At 32.2% G+C, this 22,854-nt stretch overlaps 3 protein-coding genes across 3 annotated transcripts; 2 read left to right on the top strand and 1 right to left on the bottom strand.

Annotated features, from left to right (window-relative positions):
• Positions 1–6,771: 6,771 nt before the first annotated feature.
• On the top strand, positions 6,772–8,142 carry LOC123209703 (aspartic proteinase CDR1-like). The gene has a single exon (XM_044627832.1). It carries the CDS (start codon positions 6,805–6,807, stop codon positions 8,095–8,097), a length of 1,293 nt encoding a protein of 430 aa, XP_044483767.1. The 5' UTR covers positions 6,772–6,804; the 3' UTR covers positions 8,098–8,142.
• An 834-nt stretch (positions 8,143–8,976) lies between these two features.
• On the top strand, positions 8,977–10,299 carry LOC123208532 (aspartic proteinase CDR1-like). Its single transcript, XM_044626065.1, has one exon. The coding sequence runs from the start codon at positions 8,977–8,979 to the stop codon at positions 10,297–10,299; it is 1,323 nt and encodes a 440-aa protein (XP_044482000.1).
• Positions 10,300–10,946: 647 nt separating this feature from the next.
• Positions 10,947–13,463, bottom strand: LOC123198875. Its single transcript, XM_044613676.1, has 4 exons — positions 13,311–13,463; positions 12,789–12,915; positions 12,622–12,694; positions 10,947–11,548 (listed from the first exon to the last, which is right to left on the bottom strand). Exons 1-4 carry the CDS (start codon positions 13,336–13,338, stop codon positions 11,279–11,281), a joined length of 498 nt encoding a protein of 165 aa, XP_044469611.1. The 5' UTR covers positions 13,339–13,463; the 3' UTR covers positions 10,947–11,278.
• Between the last annotated feature and the right edge of the window lie 9,391 nt (positions 13,464–22,854).

Below are 22,854 nucleotides of genomic sequence, written 5' to 3'. Positions count from 1 at the left end.
ATATATATATATATATATATATATATATATATATATATATATATATATATATATATATATATATATATATATATATATATATATATATATATATATGGTTAGTTATGAAAATTGGTTATAAAGTTTCTATGGGTGATAATTTTTATAATGGTTATTATTATGTACTTATTTTATTAATTGTGATTAAGTTGATGAAAATCCAGTCGGTTGGTAGGATTGGTTTGTGTGAATTGCTAATTTGGAGTGTTACAGGGCATAATGAAAAAGAAAAAAAAAATTTCCCAGGCCCTCTAAAATAGAGGAACTCTTGTCATTTTTCTGTAATACACCTATTGGTTAGGAGAGGTTACAATACGACTCTACTTGCCCTATCTACAAGTATTCATTAAGAGAGTAGACAACTTTATTTTTGGTGGATTCGACACCGATCAAGTGACCTATATTTTTATTTTTGAAATAAGTTTTGAAACATCAATATTCATTAGATCGATAGGATTTAAATTATCAACAAATTTGATTCTATTATATGGATGTTTAATATAGATCCACCCAATATTTGTGTATATTATGGTACACAACTAATGACATTTACAACCACACCTTATTGTTTTGTGGTTTACTTTGCATTATTTTTTATTTCGTTACAATCTTAGTCCACTTCTAATAGTATGACTAAGGTTTTTTGTTATAACTATCTTCGGATCGAAAATTATTTCATTTGACCTCACTCACACTTATGATGACTATTATCAGTAGTTGAATTCACTTACAGGAACGATATAATGCTTGTAGGGTAATTTAATGGTTTTTCATTGATGAGAAAATATAACACTAACTCATAATTTTTTTTTCCCAATATTACTACTATAGGAGTATATTATAAAAATGAAAGATAGAGAATATTTTCATTTCCATATAACCTCAATTGAGGAAAGATTTTAAATATAATATAGTTGTACTAAAAAACACTCATTAGGAGTATTATTTAGAGCTTTCTCTTACAAGCCTCCTACATCCACTTTTCCAAGCAAACCTTATCTTTCTCATTCTTTACTAGTGATGAAAATCATATCCTTACTATTGACAATCATTGTGGAACCATTATAAAGAGAGGTAATAAGAGCACAAAGAGATGAGACGATCGACAACTCATGAGGCTAATTACCTAACATCGTCCATAAGCATTTGGAGTTACTAGTGTTCATGGAAAAGAATCTAGTGGGATGGATATTTAGAGCAGAATAGTATTTCTTTGTTAACTAAATCACCAAACATGAAAAATTGGCAATCACCATTGTATGTATTGATGAGATGGCATTGAGATGGTTTTAATAGAGTGGAACTTGCCAACCGTTTGCCAATTGGAATGAACTAAAGAGGGTGATGTTGCTTTGATTTTAGTTGGTGTAGGATAGCTCTTTATATGAAGATTTATTGGCTCTACAACAAACTGGTTTAGTGGAAGAGTTTCGCAACCACTTTGAGTCTATCTCGGTGCCAATGGGGTATGCTTCAGAGGAAACTTTGTTGTTAGACTTCATGATTGGAATGAAAGTGAAGTCAGAGCTGAAGTGATACTTTTTTGATTGACAACTCTAAAGGAATCCATGATCAAGGCGTAAGAAATTAAGGAGTAAAATTGTGTTATAGACCTAGAACCTATTTTACCCATTTGAATATGAGAGCCCAAAAACCTATTGCCAACGTACCCAACTTAAACTAGAATCTCACTCAACCCAACCATTCATAGGGCCATTACCTTAACCCAATCTAGCAGCCCACATATGTACCACACCTAGACAAACCCTAGGCCTAAGCCACTTTTCACAAACCTGACCCAACATGCCCACCAATCCACCCTTAAAATGCCCAATACCTATGTAATGACACATCAATTTATATGATTGCCCTGTTAATAAGTAGAGCAGTAAGCACTTTTGAGACCACGATGATGCAATCACAACGAGACAAAAATTGTCATTGTCTCTCTGACGAAGAATTTCATTCAAGATTGGAAAGGGAACTCTGTTTTAGAAGTGATGAAAAGTATACTCCTAGATATAAATATAAATTTTGGTAGTTCAGAGTGATGATATCATTGGACGATGATGAAGAGGAAACATCGAAGGTTAGGGAGGAAAATGAGGTTGTCATAGAGGAAAAAGAGAAGTTGTCTTTGAATTCAAATTCAATGGTCAATTTTAACACCTCTAAAATCATGAAATTTGTCAACTTCTTGAAAGGGAATGAGGTATAATTCTTCTAAATAGTGGGGTTACCTATAACTTTATCTCTAAAAGCTAGTGAAAAAATTGAGTTTGCCAACCATGCCACTTTGTTTTGATGTCACTTTAGGAGATGAGAGAAGAATTAAAGGATGTTGCCAACCATAACAGTTTCAAAGAATGTTAGTTACTTTGAACTTCTTTTTGTTTGAATTAAGGAGCATGGACATCATTCTGGGCATGGATTATTTATGTAAACTTGGGGAGGTCAAGGTAGATTAGAAGTTGCAAACTATGAAGTTTGAATAAGAGGGGAAAAAAGCTAAATTAATAGATGATATGTCCCTATACTGATTAGAATCCTATTTAAAGGTAGTGGCTAACTCAGTTAGAATAAGAGATGAAAGATTTGGGCTGGAATTTAGAGGAATGGTGCAATTGAAAGAGACTGTAGAACCAAAAATAGAACCAAAACTAAAGGAGTTGTTGAAGGAGTATGAAGCCTTATTTAGGGAATTAACTAAATTACCACCCAAAAGAGTTCAGGATCATGCCATAAAATTAATTCCATCAACACAACTATTTAACATACAATCATATTCAAACCCATATTTTCAAAAGAACAAAATCCAACAGATAGTTTAAGAGATGACAATTGTAGGAGTCATTCAACCAAGCGTCAACACTTTTTTTGGCCCAACATTACTGATGAAGGAGAAGTATGGGGAATTAAGATTGTTTGAACTACTGTGCATTGAACAAAATAACCATACCTAACAAATTTTTGATCCCAATGATAGATTAGCTGGTTGGAGTAACAATATTCTGCAAGTTAGAGTTGAAATCGAGTTATCATCAAATCTTTGTGAGGGAAAAGATGTGGAGAAGACAACATTTCAAACTCACGATGAACATTATGAATTTCTTGTACTATCGTTGGAATCTTAAATGCTTTGGCAACCTATCAAAGCTTGATGAATGAGATATTTTAGTTGTATTTATGAAGGTTCATACTAGCCTTTTTTGATGACATTTTAGTATACTGTAGACAAATGGAAGAGCACCTAAGATACCTTTAGTTGTGTTAGAATTATTGAAAGACCACATATTGGTGATAAATTTGAAGAAGTGCTCTTTCAATTAGGATCGATAAATTATTTTAGGCATATTATGCTAGGCATAAAGGTTGAGGCTAATCTGAAGAAAATCAAAACAACACAAGAGTGGCTAGCACCAAGAGATTTGAGGAAATTTAGAGGATTATTTGGGTTAGTGAGTTACTATAGAGATTCATAAAGGGTTATAAAAAGATCGCCAAGCAATTCACCCAATTGCTAAAAAACAACGCTTTTATATGGGGTGAAGAGATTGTCAGAGCCTTCAACAAGGTGAAAGATGCATTGTACTTGCACTACTTAATTTCCCTAAGTATTGTAGAGACAAATGTTTCTAACATAGGGTTAGAGGTTGTTTTGACGCAAGAAAGCCACTTAATCACCTTCATGAGTAAGATATTGTCTATTAGAAGTTGAAGTAAATTGGTGTATGAAAGGGATTTAATGGCGATTGTCATGGCATTCCAAAAAAAGAGACATCATTTTTTGGGTTAACATTTTAAGGTGAAGACAGATCAACAGAGCCTGAAATTCTTAATGAATCAAATGGTAATTGATAGTGCTCAATAAAAGTCCATCATAAAGATGTTTGGTTTCAATTTAAAAATTCAGTATAGGTTGAGGTGCGAAAATAAAGCCTGGATATACTTTCTCATAAACTAAAATTTGAAGAAAAGATGTGGGTGATGACGATAGCCCAAGCGATGGGATTTGAGGGTATCAAGCATGAAGTGTTTAAAGATGAGCGCCTTTAGACCACCATTCGTGACCTACTAAGTAATGCAGAACTATATCTAGGACATAACTGAAGAAATACAGATTGTTATATAAAGGTAGAATGGTTCTTACAATAATTTTACGCCTACATCTCTAAATTCTTGGTTGATTTCCACTCTTCTCTTTATAGAGGCTATTTTGGATTTTCCTTGGACCTATAAAAAGGATTACTATAGTGCTGTTTTAGGAAGGGATGAAGGCTGATATAAAGAATCATGTATCATAGCGTGATATGTCTCAACAAAAGAAATATGAAGCGACTTCTCTAGTCTGCTTGCTTCAATCCTTTTTGATGTCTTCCAAGGTGTAGGAAGACATTTCCAATGGACTTTATAATTGGGTTACCTAAAGTAGTGAGTGCAAACACTATTCTTGTTGTTGTTGACCGATTAACTAAGTATACCTATTTCCTAGCTCTCCAATATCCATTCACAAATACAAAGATGGCTCAAACATTCATCCATGAGGTGTTTAAGTTGCATCGTTTTGTCAGCTCAATAGTGTCTGATTGAGACAAATTACTCCTTAGTCAATTTTAAGCCAAGTTATTTAGAGCAGAGAAAACTACTTTGAAGTTTAGTTCAACACACCATCCTCAGTTTAATACCCAAATTAAAGTGATAAATCAAAGTTTAGAAACTTATTTGTGTTGTTTTTGTTTCAAGAGACTTGAGAGTGGCTAAAATGGTTGTCTTGGGCAAAGTATTGGTTCAATACCACTTGCAATAGCCTATGGGGATGATCTTTTTAAAGCCCTTTATGGAAGAGATCCATCGTGCTACTACGATAATTAAAGGAGGAGTCTAACATTAAAGAAATTAAAGTGATGATACAAGAGAGAAATGCCATCCTTGATGAGTTAAAAGAAAACCTGCACAAGGCTCAAGATAAGATGAAAATTTTGTAGATTGAAAAAATAGAGAAATACAATTTGAGCTATGGGATCATGTCTTCCTTAAGATGAAACCACATCGTTTTCGCTTGTTTGTGACTCAACCCAATGAAAAGCTTAGCCCATGTTTTTATGGATCATATAAGGTGTTAGGAAAAATAGGTGTTGTGGCATACCATCTTTCCTTGTCATCTACAACAAAAAAACATCCTGTTCTTCATGTATCCCAATTGAAGAGACAACTAGGGCTGACCATATTCAATCAACCACTCCTTGATAGCATGAATGAAATGGCAAATTGGAGTTGCAACTATTGGAAATCTTAGGACACTGCTATTCTATTCATGGTAAGCTAGAACTTCTTATAAAACGGAGGGACTTACCCGAGTGTGAAAATTCTTGCGAGTTATATATAGCCTTCAAACGGCTTTTTCCTCACTTTCACGTTAAGGATAAAGTGTCTATCAATGACAGAGAAAATGTTAGGTCTCACTACAACGAATATTCAATTTAGAAACAAAATATTTGATATTTGAGGATGAATTTTTTATTTTTAAGGACGTTTTTTACTTTTAAGGACGATATTTTGATTTTCTAGGGCACAAATTTTTGTCACTTTTTATGAAATTTGTTGTAGTGTCTCGGGTATATGTTGATCACAAGAAGAAGAATCAAAGAAGAGTGGAGCATAACAACAGTGGAAGAAGTAATAGCAGATGGAAGCTACAAAAACCACCTGGCAAATCAGTATATGCTAGGACCACAGGAGGCAATGCAGACACGTGGCACGCAGAGAAAGATTTGATTTACTTGTAATTCACATTTGTTTGTCATAGTTTTCCGCTGAGTGGGTTTTTAGCGCATTACTTGTAACAGTCTCCTTTTTACAGAAACATAAGAGAGTGAAGGCTGAAATTTGAAAAGGATTCGTTAAAATCTCCAAAACAAGATCGATTTTATGAAAAAGCGGGCTTATGTGGGTTTATCTCAAATTTTGATTTACTTTTACCCTTGAATTGTGCTTCTTGCTTTGAAAAGTGATATCAATTTTATATTTTAGAACTATGATTACAAAGGGCCAGTGACAAATTAAAGATTTTTTCTATCTTTCGTTCATTCTTCTTGTCTAATTCATATTATAAAATAACAAACATCAAAGTCATTGTTGTCATAGTTTAACTTGTGTAAGACTTCTAATTATGTATATTAGTTGATGACTATAAAGCTTACCAATATGTGCATAAACAAATTTATTATTTCAATGTTTATTCTTATCCAAGTACTCTATATTTATTTTTAACTTTTTTCAAACTGAAAACATTCACTGGTACGATGTTTTTCTTATTCATATACTCTCTTTGTAACTATTTCTTATTCAATGGCAAAAATACAGAAAAGGAAATTAGTTCTACCTTATAATTAATTTCAAATTCAATGTATATATATTAAAATCATATTTAATGACTGAATCCAACCTTAAATATGTAATATGTCAATAAATTTATATGAGGAAGCAGGGATTAGAAATATAATTAAATTTTTTATAAATATAGAAGAAGTAATTTTAGAAATTTTATGCTGTATAACCCAAATAGATTCTAGGAAATCCAAAAAAGATATGTCCAGCAATTATACAGTTCTTAACTTCTAAAATCCAAAATTAAATTACTTGCTCTAATGTCTGCAACAACAAAAACTCCATCCGTATTTTTTATTTTTCTTTGCTATATAAACAAAAAATAATATAGATTTTTCCAACCACATCATCTCCTAAATTTTTACCACAAGTTAATTGATGGAACCCGTTTGGAGTAGTCGCTTTTTCTTCTGTTATGCAATTTCAATATTATCACTCTCTATTGTTTGTCTAGAAGCAAAGAGAGTAGGATTTAGTGTTGAACTAATTCATCGTGACTCCCCAAAGTCTCCCTTTTACAACCCTAAACTTACTCCCTATGAAAAAGTCTTCAATGCCTTGCGTCGTTCTTTCAATAATGTCAACCAATTCAACCCAAATGCATCACAAGCTGATATAATCGCCGACAGGGGTTCCTATCTTATGAATATTTCAATTGGTTCCCCACCTTTCCCGATTCTGGCCATTGCCGATACTGGTAGTGATCTTATATGGACACAATGCAAACCTTGCACTGAGTGTTTCTCCCAAAAAGCTCCTCTTTTCGACCCCAGCAAATCCTCTACTTTCAAAAAACTTTCTTGCTCCTCAAACCAATGTAATGACCTTGAGCGTTCCTCTTGCTCCGACGACCAAACTTGCCTATATTCTATCTCTTATGGTGACAGTTCCTTCTCAAATGGCGATCTTGCTATCGATACTGTTACTTTGGGCTCAACGTCTGGAAGTCCTGTCCCTCTGACTGAAATCGTCATCGGTTGTGGACACCAAAATGCTGGTACTTTTGATGATAAAACATCTGGCATAGTCGGCCTTGGAGGCGGTGAGGTTTCTCTTGTTAAACAATTGGGTGATTCAATCGGTGGCAAATTCTCTTACTGTTTGATTCCATTGTCATCCTCATTATCAAAGAATAATACTTCAAGCAAACTTAATTTTGGTAGCAATGGAGTTGTTTCAGGTTCCGGTGTTGTTTCAACTCCTTTGATTTCTAAAGGCACTTTCTACTATCTCACACTTGAAGCAATCAGTGTAGGCAACAAAAGAATTAGCTTTGTTGATTCTTCATCTTCAGAGGGTAATATTATAATTGATTCAGGGACTACATTGACCTATTTGCCGGAGTTCCTTAACTCTAAATTGATCTCAGCTGTGTCAGATGCCATTGATGCTAAACCTGTAAACGACCCTAGCGGCCTACTCGATTTGTGCTACATTTTTAGACCTGATTTTGAAGTTCCAGAGATTACAGCACATTTTAGTGGGGCGGATGTGAAGTTGAGTCCTTTGAATACATTCGTCAGGATTAGTGAGGAGCTTGTTTGTTTCACGTTTAAGGGTGCGCAAGACGTCTCAATTTACGGTAACTTGGCGCAGACCAATTTCTTGGTTGGGTATGATACAGAGAAAAACACTGTATCTTTTAAACGAGCTGATTGCGCCAAGGCTTGATGTGCTATGTTAAAAAATTGTTTTACTAGAAACTATCAATAAAAAGTCCGTTCAATCTCCTACGGTTGTGTTTGTTAGTATAAAATTACATATTTCGTTTTGTTATAAACTGTATAAATTAATTAATCATTTATTGAAAGAATTTAAATTATCAATATTTCTTCAAATTGAGAATAATGTTAAGATTAATGTTATATACATAATTTTTGTGTATAACTTTATACATAAATAATGACATATTATCATATAATTGGATAGTTAAAAATTAAAGATGAACAACACTAAATCGTATGGTAATACATCATTGCTTGTGTATAAAGTTATACATATAATTTTATTATTATATTAATGAAAGGACAATTGATCTTGAGCAATACTATGTATACATATTTTTAGTACATAATTCATATATATAAATTATGTGTTATCCTATGATTGAGTGTTATTTTATTTTTAATTTAAAATTTTTTAATCATATGATGATATATTATTTATGTACATAAATTATATATAAAAAGTTGATACATATAATTTTATTGTTAGTTCTTAGCACGGCAACTCAAATCCTAGCGCCATTATTATATAATCAAAATCAAATATCTATAGTCCATAAATCACTTCTTCGTCAGATATAAGGCTAAGAAAATTACCTGTTTAGAATTTGAAATGTCAGGTATTTGACTAATCAGTTTTTATACTTACCTAGAATCAGTGAATACCAGATAGACTCCAGTTCTATATACGTCTGAAGAAACATTATGGTACCAATTCGGCTTTCAATTCCAGACCATAAAGAACCGAAGGAATTGGAACTAACCTTGTCGATTGAATAGAGCAAAAATCATTTTGAATTAAGTAATTATAAATTGTTGAAAATTGATGGAACCCACAAATTATTATCACATTTTCCTTTGCTTTTTCTTCTGTTATGCATTTTCAGTATTACCAGTCTCTATTGTTTTTCTTACAGAAGCAAAGAGAGTAGGGTTTAGTGTTGAACTAATTCATCATGACTCCCCAAAGTCTCCCTTTTACAACCCTAAACTTACTCCCTATGAAAAAGTCTTCAATGCCATCCGTCGTTCTTTCAGTGGTGTCAACCAATTCAACCAAAATGTAGCACAAGCTGATATAATCAACAATAGGGTTTCATATCTTATGAATATTTCAGTTGGTTCCCCACCTTTCCCCATTCTCGCCATTGCCGACACTGGTAGTGATCTTATATGGACACAATGCAGACCTTGCACTCAGTGTTTCTCCCAAAAAGATGCTCTTTTCGACCCCAGAAAATCCTCTACTTTCCGAAAACTTTCTTGCTTCTCAAGGCAATGTAAAGCCCTTGAGCGTTCCTCTTGCTCCAACGACCAAACTTGCCTATATTCAGTGTCTTATGGTGACACATCCTTCTCAAATGGCGATCTTGCTATGGATACTGTTACTTTGGGTTCAACATCTGGCCCCCCTGTCCCTTTGACTAAAACTGTCATTGGTTGTGGACACAAAAATGCTGGTACTTTCAATGACAAAACATCTGGCATAGTTGGCCTTGGAGGCAGTGAGGTTTCTCTTGTTACACAACTGGGTGATTCAATTGGTGGCAAATTCTCTTACTGTTTGACTCCATTTTCATTTTCATTGTCAAAGAATAATACTTCGAGCAAACTTAATTTTGGTACCAATGGAGTTGTTTCAGGTTCAAGCGTTGTTTCAACTCCTTTGATTTCTAAAGAACTAAACACTTTCTACTATCTCACACTTGAAGCAATCAGTGTTGGCGCCAAAAAGATTAGATTTGTTGATTCTTCATCTTCAAAGGGTAATATTATAATTGATTCAGGGACTACACTTACCTTTTTTCCGAAGTTGTTTAACTCTAAATTGATCCCAGCCTTGTCAGACGCCATTGATGCTAAAGCTGTAAAAGACCCTAACGGCCTACTTGATTTGTGCTACAACTTTAGAACTGATTTTCAAGTTCGAATTCCAGATATTACAGTGCATTTTACTGGGGCGGATGTGAAGTTGAGTCCTTTGAATACATTCATCAGGGTTACTCAGGAGATTGTTTGTTTCACGTTTAAGGGTTCGGGTGGTGCACATTCAATTTACGGTAACTTTGCGCAGACCAATTTCTTGGTTGGGTACGATAGACAGAAAAAGACTCTATCTTTTAAACCAACTGATTGCACCAAGGCTTGATGTGCTATGTCAAAAAGTATTGTTAAATAACTGATTTAGTAGGAAGTGTCAATAAAAAGTTCATTCAGTCTCCTACAGTTTTGTGTGTTACTATAAAATTACAAAATTTCTTTTAGACATGTTATAAAGGTACGTTTGAAGGGCAATTTATGTTACATGTATTCTTTTATGTATACATGATATTGAGGGAGTCGATATGAGAATAAGTTAAAATTGAAATTCTAAAGGTATGCACGACTGTACATTGGGGGTGTCCGTCTGTACATTACTTGTCATATTGGAGTTTTTAAAGTAGTGCACAACCATACATATTAAGCATGCGCACCCATGCATGATGTTACGACTAGAAAAATTATGAAAGATATGTCCCTGGAATTTTGGGATTATTATTCTACAGACCTCTCAAATTATACCGTGGACATTTTGGACTTACCCAAAATGCCTAAATGTTACTATGGCCTTTTTTTTGAGGTAAAGAGACTAACCTTATCATGAAGTGTTTCGAGTTTATTAAAAACACGAAACCTGTTGGCATCACGCCGCTAATAAAAGGTCAATTTTCTTTCTTTCTTTCCTTATTTTCCTTTCCCTCAAAAAGAGAGCTTTTTGGTTATGTTTTTACTAAGGAACAAACCACAGCAAGATAATTTTTCCACTAGCAATCAAAATCAGATAAATGAGTAACTGATTATCCAAGGCTATATAGCCAGTCCTATGCATTCTTACATTAATCTGAACATTCCAAAAGCCAGAAACATCAATTGCATGAACCAAAGTTCATTACAGAGGATGAAGAAAACATTAAAAGCCAACAGACCTTAGCTATACTAAAAGAGTTCTGGATCTGCTATAGTCCAAGTTATTTAAGTGCTGCAAATTATTTATAAAACCAGCAGCTTACTTCTACTGATAGCTGAATACAAGATATCTTATGTACAATACGTGATATGATTTAACCGCTGAAAGGGTAGTGAAGGATCTATTCAATCTGGTGGTGAGCATTTTGGAACATGACTACTGCAAGAGTCACTAATGATGCATAAATTGAATTGGGCAGCCTTTGCACTACCTTTCCAACGCCTGGCACTCCCTCTGTAGCCCTCTTTGTCGCAATTGCTACAGTTGGTGCTACAACCAACGTAATTATGAGTCCCTGACTGACAACAACGAGCGTTTCTGATGTTAGCTGGAGAATAAAGTTCACAAATTCTTCATGATCAAGTTCACCATCAAGATTCATATCACAGTCCTGAATACAACACAAGAAACATAATTAGCATATCATTTAAAAATTATATCAATAAAGGTACACAGGCTCTCAAGTGCCAAAGCTCTAGGAGCTCTATTGATGAATTGGTATTGAAAGACCTTCATAGACCATGTAAGAGGATGGCTAAAATACATCTTCATAGGCAATTCCACAGAAATGAATTTATAATATTAAAGCCCAATAAATCCTAGATATTGGACAATCATTTCAATTAAGCGTATATAGCTTTACAAGAAAATCATAATGCTCTAACTTGTATCAATTAAGTTATGTAAGCTATGAAACTTTTGCAGAACCTGAGGCTGGGTACTCAATAATAGTCCTGCAGAGCAAGATGTTGATGCAAAAAAGTACCACCAATTATGGATAACTGAATGCAAAACCCACAAGCATATATTATTTCTCAACATGATCAAGTTGGCTAGGTTACATATACCAATAAATAAATAAATATATGAAAAATAGTTGTTTAATAAAAAAAACGAGAAGAAGAAGAAAAACAAAAGCAACTGATCAAATATGCCGTATTCAAGCAATATTTCTTCAAATTAATATAACAAAAGACTTTGAGTAATTCAGTCTCGATACCATACTGGCATAATGTTCATGTCTTTCCAAAGCATTGAAGGACACTGAAGACATGTTCGGTATGTTTTCCAGTATAATCTCTAAATGTGTGAATAAGGAAAAAAAAAAAAAAAAAACTCTAATTACTCAAATCTTCTAATTTTTAATCATGTTTATTTCAGGTATACACCTTGCCAAACACTAATTCCTATCCATAGGACAATTGATGACCAAAAAATGAAAGAATGCTATTTCACTTTGCATAAAGGACAAATATTTTAATCAATTATTATAAATTCTTCCTCCCAAGAAGGCATCTAAAGGGAGAATTCATCAACATTAATCAAAATTTCAAAATGAGAGAATCCTAATCCTTTCCGAGCTACTTTTATATATGTTTGAGTCATCAAAACCAAGCTCTGAGTTAACAATATGATGCTAGAAAACATTTCATTGACTACTAGTGTGAGAACATTGCTGAATACCTGCATCATAGCTCTGACTTGCTGTTTTGAAGGCGGATCAAAATGGGGGCCTGGTAATCGCTTATTAATGTCACTACAACATTATAATTTACAAATTTATCAGTTAGTCAATTAATATGATAAGAAAGAAAATACAGACCAATTGCCGGAAGAATGAAGCTTCTTACTTGTACACAAGGAGGACAGCAATATATAAATCTTCAAATGTCAAATTAGCACTTCCAGTTTGATTTTTTATGCGATCATAAACCTTATCTGTTATCAATCTTATTTGTTTCTTTCTCCATTGCTTACCTGCACATGCTTTTAAATTATCAAAACATTCTTTATGATTTAAATAAGTCTAATCAGAAATTATTATATATTTTATTTCGTTTAAACTTCATGAAAAACAATAATCTTAAAAATTAAAAAAAAAAATCCCAAATTTTGTTAATCTATCTCTCTCATGCCATTTGTTCAGTATTGTTCCAAAGTAATTATTGACATAAAAAATAAGTGTTTTCTGGATAAAATTAAAAAATAAAATAAAATTTCAGAATATTCTTACCGGAAAATGCAACCGAAATCATAACATAGAGATTGAAGAAACATACAGCATTTCAAATCATTTAGTTAATCATTAGATTATAATACAAATAAAAAAACTTGCAAAAACTATAATTGGAAGAATAGTAAGAAAATGATACCGTGAAATTTGTCTAAGATCTGCCCCATGGTGAAGCGGAATAAACGAGCAGCTGAAATGGGGAATCTGAGATCTAGTGGTTTGAATTCTCTTCTTATCGTAATGCAATGGGTAATCACTAAATCCCCCTCAAGGTTTTAAGTTTCTAAAATGACCCTAAAAGTTTGGAAAACACTATTCCATTCCCCTGAGATTTTCTATAAACGATGATAGGTAAACCGAAAAAACAATTGTGAATCAATAATTTTAGAGCAATACTATACATACTCACTTTGAGTAAACAAATATATACATACATATAATAGTTATCATATGATTAGACGTTATTTTATTTTTAATTCAAAATTAACTAGTTACATGATGACACACATAAAATACGTACCTAACAATACTATATTAATAATTTAGTCAAGTGTGTCCATGATGACACATATAATTTTATTGTTTATTTTAATAGACCTAAAATATTAATATATTAGGGAAAAATAAGGTTCACGCACAAAAGTTAAAAAAGAAGACAGAGAGAAGAGGAAAAAGTAACACGGATAAGATAAGGAAATGTTGTCTTAATTTTTCAGTGGGATATTTTCGTTTTCTCTCAAGTTCGCTGTTGGATTGCTATGATATTTAGACTACAAATAGAAGATTCATTGTTCTTTATTCTGAACGATAAAGATTGCATTCTGTTTTTCAAGTAAGTTGTTATCTATACTGAAACTTGACTGGTTGTATTACGTAATTCAGTTTAAATAATTCTTAAAAATCGGCTTTTCTCTTTCATCAACTGTTGGATTGCTTTTAAATTTTGATAATAATTTAGACACATCTAGAGCTATAGTTTGGATGGTAGAGATTTATTTTTTATGCGTATAATGTGAGATATACGCTTATGAATTTGTTGTGATATTATCTATTTTTCTGTAATTATGTTATTCTTTGTTTTTGTTGCTTTGGAGAGTTGTCTACTCATTCATAGGCTGAAAACTATGTGTCATTATTTTTTGATATAGTAAATTAATTTATCTGGGCAATACCCCTTGGTTTTACTCTTTACATTAAATGGGTTTCCACATTAAATTTTGATGTCTTTTCTACTTTATTCACTTTTGATTGTTTGGTGTGATACAATCGTATTTTGGTTGAATATTTGTTATCATATAATTCATTAAAGAAGAAGAGATTTTTATTTTTGGTCTTTTTAGTTTAATTGTGAGCAATATTATGTGCATCCACTTTGGATACACAATTATGTACATGTTTATTATCACATGATTGAGTATTATTTTATCTTTAATTTAAAATCATTTAATCATGTGATGACATATATAAGTGTGTATATATTTGTGTACTTAAAGTGGTTACACATAGTTTCATTGTTTAACATACATAATCAAATTTCTTGATTTTTCTATATATAAAGAGACATGTATAAGCATGCAAACATAATCTATTTCATGAATATCCAGGAGTAGAAGAATGGCCTGTTCGCAGATCTATGTTAGTATTTGTTGTGTTGTCTGTAATGATGTAATACTTGACGAAAACATAAAACCAATACAAGTTCCTAGTGGTGGTCAGGCTCAGGAGGGTATTAATGTTGTTGAGCCTCTCCATACCTGTAGAGATGGAGGTTCTGTTACGAGAATTTGGGATAGACGTGATTTTTAACGAGTTTAGAAATAATAAAAAGGCAAGCTCAAAACTTCATGTTTCACGAGTACTAGCCTTGTGTTTTAGTCTTCTATTGAATAAATATCAAGATGCATGTGTCCCCCATACTGATACGTGCTTGAATTGCCTCTATGTGTTTACGCCATGTTTTGAGTTTATATGGAGATGTTTGTACTATTTTATTTAGCTACTTTTATAAAATGGCATGTGCATTTGAGGTTTGAAGAAAATAAAAATTTCCTGTTTGTTGTTTGTAAACATTTCTCATCTTTTTTTCTTTTAATTTTCTGTTTCATATGAAAAAGAATTGAGCAATACTATATGTATCCATTTTGGATATGTTAGGGTGAATGTCCTAAAGTGAATTGATTTGACATTTGTAATTATAATTTATCTCATTAATTAATAAAAGAATTTATAATTATTTAATTTATATGCTTATTTATTATATGATTATACAAAAAATATACTCTTAAAATAGTAGAACTATAACAAAAGGATTAGACGGCTGATTATAGCAATCTTATGCACAAATTAAGTGGTCATTCTAGAAATATTTATAATCCCAACATTACAAGAGCATATGTAATAATGATGAGATTATCATAGTGTTGAATAACCTTACCGAATGGTGGCAATAGTTTTCATGTGTTAAAGTTGTTTGCTAACGACTTAATGCAACGCATGGGTGCACATTGCAGACATGTTCATTGGATTAACCCTATCAGAGGATATCCATATGGGTGGTTGCTCCAGTGTCTATAGAACAAATCTTCTGAACATTAAGGGTGTATATGATCCTTTGACTTGATGTTGTTTGACCCACTGAACACCACGGGTGAAAGGATCGGTATGGTTTGACCACATCCAACATATCATTGTAATAAGTAGGGCTAGATTCGAGCAGAGCTCACAGCCAGCTCGAGCTCGACTCGTTTCATATATGAGCGGCTCGAGTTTGGCTCGAGCTTGACTTGAGCTCAGCTTGTTTCGAGCTCGCGTTCGGCTCAGCTCTGCTCGGCTCGTTTTTCCTTATCAAAACGACGTCGTTTTTAATATATATTAATCAAAACGACGCCGTTTTGTATAAAAAATTTTAAAAAAAAATCTACCGAGCCAGCTCGAGCTCGGCTAAGCCAAGCTCGTTTCGGGCTCGACTGAGCTGAGCTTGGCTCGGCTCGGATCCAACCCTAGTAATAAAGGTATTATAAAGGTAGTGATTACCGATATTGTGAAATGCATGGAGACTATGGTTAATCAATAAAGAATTTGTCACTTTTAAGCACAAAAGAAAATATCTTATATGCGAATGCTAAAAGACATTTATAATTACTTGAATCTATGGCCATAAAAGGATAAGGTTATAGCTTAATCTATATAAGTCATTAATGTGTATTAGCTCATATTGAGGAACTACTAAGATAAACACACTTCTATGTCTCAGCCTTGAGAGATATTAGTTGATGAAAGGATTGAATTGCATGTAACTGTGATGTTGTAAAAGTTTATAAAGATGTTTGTTGACACTCGTTTGAGTGGCTATGACACTTTGCTAGAGACCAATCTTGGTTTGTGTTTAAATTTGACCTGAATTTAAGTACTATTGGTTCAATAGAGAGCTTATAGATCACACACATTAAAGGGTTGATATGAACCAAAAGGCAAAGATTGTTTGATGACAATCCTGAAATCATGAAAAGAGAGAAACGTATGGATGTGTTCTAACTGGAATCATTTGGTATGCATGGTGCCATGTGGCATCGTGCAAATACACTGCATGGTTTTGGCTTGACTCACGGGCAAGGCCAAATGATGGATGGAGTCAACTAGCTGAGTTAACTTGTGGGTAAGGTGTTTTAGTTAAATAAAGATCCTTCAGAATCCTTGTTTGATAAAAAGTGTACGTTCAATTGGAATCCTAATTTCATTAGGATTCCTATGCATTAAAATTTTCAATAAATTAGAAGTCTAAATTTAATAAGAACTTTTGGACACCTTGTCATCTAAATAGTTAGAATCCTCACTAACTTAGAATCCATACACACCTTATAAATAAAGGTGTTTAGTTTGAGTCAATTTTACAACAAATAAACAAATATATCCTAAACACATATACTCATGTCTAGAGCTTTGTTTACACAAGTTTCCATTGTTGTGACCTTCTACAAATACATCCTAAACACACATATTCACGTTTAGAACCTTGTTGACACAAGTTTCCATTGCCATGACCTTCTTCTCATTTTGCCATGATCCAATTTCCAATATCCAGTTAACAAAAGCCCTAGCAGCCTTCTTTTTAAAATCGCCTCCCATTCGTGCTCTATATGGATACGAAGGCACCACCTCAAAAGGGTTGGATAGTGATCTTTACATAGCCATGTGAAGTCTTAGAGGAACCAACAACGCAAATATAATTTATAAACACCTTACATGTGTTTAACATGTTTATGAATCTATGCATTAAAACAAGTGCCCTGCATGAGTTTTAGGATCTTTGATAATCTTTAAAATTTTTAATTTCGTTACACTACTAGTTAACGGCCCCTAAAACCTTACAAGGTACATAATTATGCATACACTTATATGGGTCATCACATGATTGGATGTTACTTTATTATTAATTCAAAATCATCTAATCATGTGATAATACATATAAGTTTGTACGCATTTGTATACCCAAAGTAGGTATACATAATATTATTAAAATGAATTCTATTACTTCTTAAGAATGATTGGTATATATTAAAATGTTTTCATTTTAGTGAAGACTAGAGTCGATTCAAGTTGTTCAAACTTGAATTCAAGTTTAAGAATTGATCTTGTTTTCACAAAATGAGTCGAGTTCGAGTTTATCCTAGTATTTGAGTTCAAGTCAGTTTGGATCAAGTTATTTTCCAAGTAAAATTGTTTTCGAATTGATTTCAAACTTCAACTTATCAATTCTAAACTTTTGAATTCAAATTGATTTTAAATTGGGTCTTATTCGGGCTTGATTCAAATTGACCAGTCTCAAAAAAACAAAGTATTAGTGACAAGGATAAAATCAAGGTTTAATGCATTACTGCCTCGAAGTGTGATAAAATAATAGTTTTTTTAGGTTTCAGAAATAACAAAAATTCTCCCATTGTTAAAATCTCCAAGGAACGTCATTGTCATATCCTAACTTGGTGATAAATATATATATATATATATATATATATATATATATATATATATGAAAATATCAATATAACTTTTAAATTGTTATATAATTTAATTGATACGTGTCAAGAACAACCAAAAATTAAATTTCTCTACTTACAATTAGTAGTAACAACAAGAAAAGGTTGTCCACCAAGACTAATTAATCAAATTCACAAATAACTAATCAAAAAGAAATAAAGGTTTAGTTCTGTGAGTTGATAGGCAAGGAAAAAAAATTCTAAAAACTAAATTGAGTAATAAAAATTCAATCAAAGACAATCTCGATTCAAGGAAAATTACCACGATTGCAAACTGACCATTGACCTCTAATATATAAATTTTATTCTCTATTTAAATATGTAACCCTAGATTACCAAAATTAGACAATCTGTACTATCCCTAATTTCATTAATCTGAGCCTAGAACACGAATTAATCCTGATCAATAAACCAATAGGTATTAAGCAATCCTCATGAATTTACTAATAGCGTTACGAACCAGGAAGGAGTTAAAGATGAATAAAAATCTAACAAGTGTCAGATTATTTAATTCATTCTATATCTCTTTTAAACAAGTACTAAAAACTTGGATCATAATTATTCTTGCTTTATTTGTTACTCCAACTGAACATCATAACAATTACACCCTTGGAGAATCGTCTCATCAAAATCCCATTCCTCTAGAAAAAGATGTTGAGTCTACTATAGACCAAGATCACCTTCTTTGTAGCAAGTCTCTATAAGAACAACCTTCTACTAGAAATTCCAAATTCTAGTATTTTACCTTTGATGATGTTCCTATCTTTCAGTATAGAAACCAAATCCATGAGATGAAAGAATGGTTACATGTTGAACTCCTTAAGCCAAATGCTACAATTCATCAAGTGCTTTGCAATTTCATTGCACATTTCATTAGTGATCTACAAGAATGGTGGATTGTGTTAGATCAATATAAACAACTTTAGTTATTACAACTCCCAGATATAGATTAGTTATTTCAAGTAATCCTACACATATTGTTGATCAAGCACATGAAAAGTTTTTCCAACTAAAGTGATAGTTATTCCATCAAAAGGACTTAGAAAAATATTTCAAGAAGGTCTGTGCTTGATTCTACCTCTTTAAAGGAGTTGATGATCCAAATCTAAGACAAGCTTACTTGAACCAACTTTCTGAATCTCTTGGCAATGAGAAACTAAAATACCAAGAGTATCAAGGAAGAACGTTGGCACAAACCACCATGCTAATCTATACCAGACCATCCTTGGCTAATTACAGTTACTTTGCAACAAGTCTAAGTTTCTATCTAATGTTGATAGAATGGGAAAAACACTTGGAAAGATTTGTGACAAACCAGACCTAAGAATAAAATGCTAACATAGAGATTCTTAATGTAAGTGTCGCACTTGCATGAAAAAGCACTATAAAAGATATAACCCTCATCTGAAGAGAAAATCAAAGTATCTTTAACCTTCTCTATGAATGAGATTTTTTAGAAGGAAAAGATCATTAAAAAAACATGTCAGATGTTTTATTTTCGACAAAAGAAAGGCATTTTTCCAAAAATTAGTCGCAAAGAAAGAGCAAGAAAGTTATGAATCAAATTTCTCAAACTATGAATTTGAAATATCATGACGTTGAATCCCTTTTTTTCAGAAATTGAATCAGAATACTTTAATTTGGACTTTATTTGTCGAGATTTTGAGTTTGATTTAGAATACTTTAATCTGAAGTATCAATCTTACTAGTCCAAACTTCCTATGTCATATAGCCTCTTGTAAAACTATAATTGTTCCATAAAAAAAATGATAAACCTATCAAGGTCATTACCCTTGTTGACACTAAAGCAGCTTCATCAATACTCAAACCAAATGTTTCACCTTACTCATACTGCAAGCCATACAAGAAGTTTTTAGAGCCGCCAAAAATGAAGTTTTTTCCACCAAAGCCATCAACAAAATGATCACAATTCAAGTCTTCCCCACTATGTTCATAACTCACAAGTTTTTAGCTTTAAAACTCCTAGGGAAAGATGCAATTATTGGCTTTAATCTAATTTAGAAATTCTTATAAAAACAGATATTTCTAAACATCAATGGTTTACAATTATCCTAACACTTCCTGTCATGGGGTAAAATCCCAAATTACTTCATGATATCTCTAATATAGGCGATACAACAACTATACATACAACTATCTATCTATCTATCTATATATATATTTGCTTCATGGGTAGGAATGACTTCTTTATAGGTGGAAAATCCACATTGTAATAATATTTCCACTTGTATTTCCATCATTTACAGATAATTATATTAACTTACAAACATTAATATGTAAATTGAAACAAAAACAAAGTTTGTTAACTTATATAATATTGATGTTTGTTGATTCACATAGAATACCAAAAATTGTCACAACTCACACCAAATTCATTAATCAAACCAAATAACAAAACCTTTGACAACTTGAATTTAAAGAACTTAAAAAACAATTATTTGTTAAAATTGGCAATCATTTTGTAGTTCTGAAAACATGCATAACTTAGGAAACGTTTCTCCTCTTTCTTTATTTTTTTGAAAACATGCATATATTATGATTCATTGTGTATATATGTATAACCACAATATGAAATATGCATATTCATTGTTTTTCCTCATCCTTTTCAATCCTTATCAAACTTTATATTATTTTCTCTTGCATTTACATTTAGCTCATGCATCAAATTAATTTCTCCATATTAATATACATATATACAACATGGGCTTAATATACACATCATGCACATAATTAAACGAAATTAACCTACATCATAAAAAAGGGTATTTTTACTCTTATGGCAAAAAATTACATGCCTACCCTTAGTCTAAATTCTTCCATCAATTCATCATTTCTCACAAACTCAACACACAAAATCAACTAAGTTAACCCTAGGAATATGAAAAGTCTAAAAAACCCTTATGACTAAAAATTACATCATGAGCCCTAATGAATTTCCTTATTCTTTTACGCATAAATCACCTTAATTATGTTCGTTACACACTTAAACAAGTAAAGGTTTGTTGAATAACCTAACTCAAATTACTTTAGGTATATAAAATATGAAATTCTTACCTTTTCTTTGAAAATTAGATGATTTAAATCTATTCTCCCTTTTTTCTTCTTCTTAGAACCTTAATCAACCAAAAACATAATTATCAATTAAAACTCTAAACTTGACATCTCTTAAAAATTAAATTTGTTATCTTAGAACTTACCAAAATTGACAAATCTACAATTTTTATAATTAAAGGCTCTGAAAATTAGATAGTTTAGCTAAGATTTTGGTGACGTCTTGGTTTAAGCAAACCTTAGTGAAATTTTTATGGAGGAGTCTCAGCCAAGGAAGAAGAAAATGAATATTAAGTTTGTTTTTTACATTTTTTATTGTCTTTATAACCATTTTGGGCTAATTTACCCTTAGCCTTTTCCAAAAGTGACTATTATATCCTTATACAATTACCAAAAACCCTTAGTACCATCATACAATTTCAAGTGTGCCATTCAATTTACATTCCTACTTTGTCCCTTAAATCTTTCTAAAATGACCATTTTACTCCTTTTGAAAATTATTGCTCATTTAGTAGTTTTAAAGAATTCCTTCATAATTTCTTTAAACAACAACTTATAAAATCAATTCTAGAGGTAATTTTAGAAGTAGAGTTTACTGGCATACCTGAATCTAGGTGTTATATGTCTTCCCCCTTATAAGAATTTTGTCCTTGAAATATAAACAAATAGGTTGTGGAATCTCTCTCTCATCTGTTGTCAACCTCCCACGTGGCTTCTTCTACCTTATGATTCTTCTATAATACTTTAACTAGTGGAATTGTCTTATTTCGAAGCTCTTTTATTTTAATGTCTAGTATCTACACCGGTTGCTCTTCATAAGCTAAATTTTCTTTTAATTCCATGTCATTTGATTTCAATACATATGAAGGATCACTGATGTACTTTCTCAGCAAAGAAATATGAAATACATTATAAACTCAATCCATACTGGGTGGAAATGCAAGTTTATAGGTCACCTTGCCTACTCTTTCTAAAATTTTAAATGGGCCAATAAATCTTAGAACAGGTTTCCTTTTTCTTCCAAATCTTACCACATGCTTGTAAAGAGCTAATTTACAAAAACTATCACTCGGTTTAAACTCTATTTCTTTTCTTTTCATATCCGCATAGCTCTTCTATTTATCCTGAGCTTGCTTCAATCTAATCTTGATAATTTTTATGTCTTTTACCATCCTCTAGGTCAACTCAGGCCCAAAGGCTTAACTCAAATCATCTCACTCTCCTATGTCATCCCAATATAATAGGGATCTACACTTTCTTCTATAAAAAGCTTTATATGGTGCCATTTTAATGGTAGACTAGTAGTTATTATTACATGCAAATTCTATCAATGGAACCATTTTGTGCTAGGTTATTTTATAATCTAAACAACAGGCCCTTAACATATCTTCTAGTATATTATTCGCCTTCTCAGTCTAGCCATCTGTTTGAGGATAATATGTTATGCTAAATGTCAGCCCAGTACCTAATACTCTCTGCAAACTGCCCCAAAAAAACTAAAACAAATTTAGGGTGTCTATCTGACACAATAGTCTTGGGTAGCCATGTAATCTCACAATCTCTCTTATATTAATCTAG

Source organism: Mangifera indica, chromosome 2, assembly GCF_011075055.1.
Source record: "Mangifera indica cultivar Alphonso chromosome 2, CATAS_Mindica_2.1, whole genome shotgun sequence".
Taxonomy (NCBI): Eukaryota; Viridiplantae; Streptophyta; class Magnoliopsida; order Sapindales; family Anacardiaceae; genus Mangifera; species Mangifera indica.
Note: the sequence above shows the minus strand (reverse complement) of the source record. Positions and strands in the feature narration are given on the sequence as shown.